A 6022-nucleotide genomic window follows, 5' to 3' on the forward strand; every position below is an offset into this window, starting at 1 on the left:
AACATCATAACAGTCTGATGTGAACCTTGATTTCAAATTTATATAAATCTTGTAATGAAGAAAAAAAAGAAGACCTGAAAGAATCTGTTTCTAAAAAATCATCCAGTGTAAATGCAGAGGGACTAATTCATCAGATCTCACAGTCCTGGACCAAATCAGAATAATCTTAAATAAATAATCCACCTTTAACAGCTTTCCCAGTTTTCCTTCATCTGTTCAGCAGAACGCTTCATTGTTCTGTGGAGTCGCTTCATGTGAAGTTATCTCTCTGAACTCAGAATAAATGGGACTCACTTCCTCCTTCACCCACATCTCAGCCTCAGTGATCAGACGACAAAGATCTTTGCCTCCAGATGAACAAGATACAGCAGCTGTTCATCTGTTTGCCACCGTGAGTTTCCCTGTTCATCGTTTATGAGTCGTATATAAACATTTAACAAAGGTTTATAACTGAACTGAAGGACACGTTACAGTGTTTATTACACACAGTTCAATACTCACATTATTACAACACATTATCTGTTTATACAGCAGATTATTAACATTAATAAACACATGTATAAATATGAGTCTTAGAGTGAAGTGGCTGTGTGTCTGGATCAGCCTGATTCAGCTGATCACTGATTATCGGCTGAACTCGGCTGATTTCCCAGAGAAACGTGATCACACTCAAACACATGTATCCTGGTGAGAGGGAGCATAAACTGTTGTTACCAGTTGTCACCAGTGGGGGGGGGGGGGGGGGGGGGGGCAGAGCACGTGTCTGTTTAAACTACAAAGCTGAAGCCAGCTCCCCCCCTCCCACCACGAGGCTCCGGCATGACATTCGTGTAGAGGCAGGCCTGGACTCAGACTCAGACCAGGCTTTGTGCTGGTGACTCCGGCCTCATGGTTTCTCTCCTCCTCTTTGTTTCACTGCTCAAATTTGTTCTGAACGAAATATCAAGGTCAAAATAAACCAGAGCAGCAACGTCAGCTGTTATTAAGGCGGATTTCAGACTGTGGAGGGAAAAGTTTTCAGATGCTTTACTGAAGTAAAAGTACCAGGGTGGTACTGGAAAAATACTCAGGTCAGTGTGTTCATCACGCAGACATCAGCCCTGTTAGAGGCACGACATTATTATTTATTATACTACGGGATTATATAGATATTTATGTACACACATACACATATTTATATATTTGTTTGTGTGTACATATACAGAGGAACCAGGTTTAATAAAATGTTTTGTAATTCAAATTTTAATCATCAAATTAATGTAGAGCAGTGAAGTACAATATTTTTTTCTCTGTTGTTGAGCAAAAGAAGCACAAAGAGGAAAAACTCTAGTAAAGACCAGGCACCTGAAAACTGAACTGTGCAGAATCTACAGAGAAAAATGTTCTTAAAGTATTAAAAGTGAAAGAACCTCTGTGGCTGACGTCTGAGTCTGTCTGACGTTATTAATCCTGAGCAGCCGTGGAAGAATTCAGCTGCTTTAAATTCAAATATCACACTGTGAAAATTAAAAAAAGAAAAAAAAGAAACAAACTACGAGTAAAAAAAACTGCGACGTTTAATCAGCAAAATGACAGACGGAGAAAATGTTGAGTTTGCACTGATGAAACTTTTATTACGTACAACATTCTTCCACTGCGCCTACATCTGAGCACCAGCAGGAACCAGGAAGTATTTAGTTTGTACCTGATCATGCTGTAAATCACAGGCTGTGTTGTAAAGTGTCATTGTCGCCTGTTGTGTGTTTAATTCAGACTCTGACCACAGCAGCTCACTGACCTGCTACTGTAACTGCCACATCTCAGCAGCACCTCGGTCATTTTTCTTTCAAACACTGCGCTGGACAGTGTGTGTGTGTGTGTGTGTGTGTGCTGAGAAATGAGGTGTTAATAAATATTGTAGAGCTGCGGAGCCCAGAGGCTGCAGAGGCTCTCGACTCTCGTGCTGCAGCAGAGCGTCTGCAGCATCACAGACAGACGGAGCCACAGGCTTCAGCTGCAGCTGCCGTCCTCTGTCTTCTGTCCTCTGTCCTCTGCTGCAGCGTCGAGGCTTCGCTGCTCAACACCACGTTCACTGCAAACGTTTCACTGAAGCCAGTTTTCTGTTTGTGACGGTTACACATCTCTACACAGACAGACACACAAATCCTATGAGACGCTGCGCTGGATGAACACAGTAAAATACACCGTGACAAACCTGGAGCGTGGCTGCTTTCTAATACGCATTTACTCATGTTCTGTACTGAAGTGCAACTTTGATTTTTACTTTATTTTTCCAGCTGTTTTATACTTTTACAGCAGAACAACTCTGAGGCACAGATCAAACTTTTTACTCCTCTACATTTGAACTTTAGTTACTCTGCAGATTAACGATGCTGAATCTACTTGAATAAATCATGATGTATTATAATCAGATGTTCAGATGTTTTACTAAAGTAAAAGTAGAAATATTACAATAAAAAATGCATTAATGTTTCTGTAGCATGTTCGTGTTGTGGAGCTTGTTTTAATGGGTATTTTGATCCATAACAGTGATTCACAGCCTCATCACAAAATCTAAATCTGCCAAGTAACTAGTGACTAAATCTGTCAAATGCTGTGGAGTAAAGAGTAAAAAAAAAAAAACTTCCTGTGACATTTAGTGAAGGAGAAACATGAAGGAACAGAACAGAGCAGCTGTTTATTACAGGTTATGATACATCGTCTGAAGTTATTAAAATAAAACAGCTGCAACATGAAAGAGATCTGCACATTAATTTAATCAATGATTAAAATTCAATAATATAATTCATCTGATTCTAAAAGGGCTCGTTCTGAATGACAGGAATTTCATTTCTGGTATTTAAAACATATTTTTACAACAATTCGTTTCTGCTTTCCTGTGACAGAGAACCTCCACACCCTGCTGTTACTGCGCTTACTGGTTTGTTATAAGCAGCCTGTGAATGTTGTTGTTGAAGGTTAATTAATCCTGATCACGTTTTGTTTTATCTAAAACATTCATTTACAAACTGAGCAAAGCCAGTGACCGAAGCTGAAAAGTTTTTCGGTTCTGCTGTTTTCACTGAATTAGTCTCAGTATCTCCTCCCACTTCTGTTTCCATCGTATTAACAATCACAGCTGTGTTTAAGTATCAAGCTTTAAAAACCAAATGATTTCAGACTGTGTCTCTGCATCTTCTCTACTCTTATTTATCTTCCTCCTCCTCCTCCTCGTCCTCACCGTCACTGTCCTCTAACAGCCGGGACTGGAGAGCCAGCCGCTGAGCCACAGCCGTTACCATGGCAGCGCCCTTCCCGCTGCCGTCCTCCGAGACGAGGAAGGTGATGCTACACTTGGGGGCGAGGAGGCGCACCGTCGCCTGGAGCTTCTCGCTGAAGCTACAGGAGGGGGGAGAGAGACATGACACAGGGGAGGGAGGGAGGGGGGGAGGATTGAGTTTGAATGGAGTGAAAGAGAAAAGAGAGATGAGAGCGAGAGACAGATGAGAAAGGAAAAGGAAAGAAAGAAGAAAAAAGAAAAAGGTTTGGAACAGAGTCGATTTAAAAAATGTCTTAAAGTTCAATCACGTTTGGTTTTTAGGACGTTTAAACAGCGAGAGTTTGTTCCTCTCACAAAGGCAGGAAGTGTGTTAAAGTGTCAACACCCAGCGCCGTCTCCTTCCTGTTCACACACACTGATAAATAAAATCTGATATCCCCCAAAATTAAGAGTAAAACACTACGTGTAAAAATCAGGACTCAGGTTCATTTCCTTCGATCTCCGGCTCAAAGATGGTTTGGGTTTTTTAGAAACCTAAAAGTTTTTTTTGTTTTTTTTTTAAAGACACTTAGTGCTGAATGTGTGAACATGTGAGAATGTCTCTGAGCTTTTTCCTGTTTCACTGACCCTCCGAACTTTACGTCTCAGTTTTTCATTTACAGGAGAATTTATCTAAGGAGTCACTTTATCTAACAATGATTTTCATTTTCATTTATTTATCTTCCAGTTATTTTATATTTTAATTGTTTCAGTGGTAAAATGAAAACTTCTGCTCAGGGTCAAAGCAGCGTCACATCAAAACTGAGTCAGACTCTGAGTTAATAAAAGTCTGCAGCTGAAAATGTTAATGATCAGTTTGGAAATGGATTCTGGTCCAGATGTCCTGCAGCTTAATTAATAGTTTATACACTGCTTTATAAATTTATATATAATAAATATATTAAACTTTCAGTCTCAGTCTCGTGGATTTCCTGTTCCACATATTCTCACTTACTTGGGGTGTTTCCTGTAGACTGTCCCATCCACCCCCACAGTGGTCTTCAGGTGGTCCAGCCCACGGTTGACACGGATACGGTTGGCGATGGTTGCCAAAGCGGCGGCGCAGAGACGGGCAGAGCGTGAGGAGATGGTGTCGCAGACCAGACGCACCACACGGACGTCGACCGGAGTCCATTTCAGACCCAGCTCGGTCAGGATGTCCTGGGCATTTTCCAGACCTCTGTCCTCCCTGAACCAGAGACACCGTCAGGACATAAAGAAGGACAACATGGAGGACAGAGCAGGACCCGCACCCCCTCTATCACACAGTCTGATGGTGACATACAGACACAGTTTGACCTTTATGTCATCAAGGAGTCTCACTGAGACACCTGAGTCCAGTAGAGAGACAAAAGTCAACCAGTGGGATGAGACGCTCAAGTTTTAAATCCTCTGTAATGTTTTCCATGTCTAAGGTGCAAAGTGATGCAGAGCCGTCTGTCCAGGTTCAGGATTTACCTGAGGGACACCCAGAGTGAATCACCTGACGTCTGCTCTGTGAGCAGCGGTTTTACATGTGAGAGGAGGAGAGATTCACTGCGGCAGCGTCTGCAGAAAACCTTTACAAACAAAAACTGAATTTCCCCTTAAAGAAAGAAGTGAAGAGGACAGGACTGACAGAAGAGGATTTCCTCATCAGATGTCTCCTGATGAAACAAACGGCCGGAGCTGATTTAAAAAGCCTCAATCAAACACTCACTCTTCGATCTCAGAGATGAACTTCGTGACGAATCTTCCCGGGGTCTGCAGCGCCTCTGACGTCTGACCGTTAAACAGCACCCTCTCCTCCGTCAGCCTCACCAGCAGCAGTCGAACAATTTCTCCCAAATACATGCCGCTGATCATCTTCTCGAAGCTACAGGAGAAAGAAACCGAGAAAAGGACAAACTGTCCGTCAGCTGCGTCGTCACTGTGGAGCCACGTCTTTGCATTTTAAAGCTGATCTCTGAGGTTTTTCCTCGTCCTTCCACATGTTAATCAGCTCAGTGTGAAATTTCACTTTTATGTGAAAATGGAGGGAGTCAGAAATGTTTTCACGAACACCAACATACGAGGACAGGAAACCTCAGCGGGACAGATGGAGGAGTCACAGCCAACACTCCTCTTTACTCCCCGAAAACCTCCTGCAGGTTTTTCTGAGTCAACCACGACGCCGGGAGGTTTCTGGAGATGTTTCCTGCATCAGTCACTGATGTGTTTGTGACGAGCGGCGCGGTGTCACACAAATCTGGAAAATTCACTCTGAGAAACTGTCTTAGAAACTGACGGGTGAGTCTGTCGTCTGTTGTTTCAGCTTCATGTTCAGCATCAGGCTGAAGTTGCAACATAACTGAAGGGAAACAGGAAGCAACTTCAAAATAATGTGATTCTTTCTGAATCACCTCTTCGACCCCGCATGAAGCTGCTCTGTCACTTATCACTCTAACTGTGTGAGAGTTGAGTTTTGTGTGATTGAGTGCAGATTTATATAAATGTTCATTGTGGACATCAGAGATAATGGATGTATAACTCCCACTGACTGATCTCAGCGTGTTTAGATCTGAGTCAGGACTCGATTTCGATTTCCTCCCCTCAGAACCTCAGTGTAACAATATGAAACTGAGAAAAGCAGCAAATCCTCACATTTTACAAACAGGAACCACACGATGTTTGTGTATTATTACGATTATGTCCATATTCTGTGGATATATGTTGACTAATCATTTGAAGAACTAAAAATGATTG

At 42.3% G+C, this 6022-nt stretch overlaps 1 protein-coding gene across 2 annotated transcripts in view; it reads right to left on the reverse strand.

Moving 5' to 3' along the window:
• Window positions 1-2492: 2492 nt before the first annotated feature.
• Window positions 2493-6022, reverse strand: part of LOC121191307 (hexokinase-4-like) — a 12563-nt gene continuing 9033 nt past the window's right edge. For both annotated transcript variants that reach the window (XM_041052505.1, XM_041052506.1), the window contains exons 10-12: window positions 4998-5153; window positions 4254-4487; window positions 2493-3378 (exon numbers count right to left, since the gene is read on the reverse strand). In XM_041052505.1, the coding sequence (XP_040908439.1) occupies window positions 3186-3378; window positions 4254-4487; window positions 4998-5153 (583 nt within the window). In that variant the 3' untranslated portion in view covers window positions 2493-3185. The remainder of the gene's footprint in view (window positions 3379-4253; window positions 4488-4997; window positions 5154-6022) is intronic.

The sequence above is a fragment of the Toxotes jaculatrix genome, chromosome 12, assembly GCF_017976425.1.
Source record: "Toxotes jaculatrix isolate fToxJac2 chromosome 12, fToxJac2.pri, whole genome shotgun sequence".
NCBI classification, from domain to species: Eukaryota; Metazoa; Chordata; class Actinopteri; family Toxotidae; genus Toxotes; species Toxotes jaculatrix.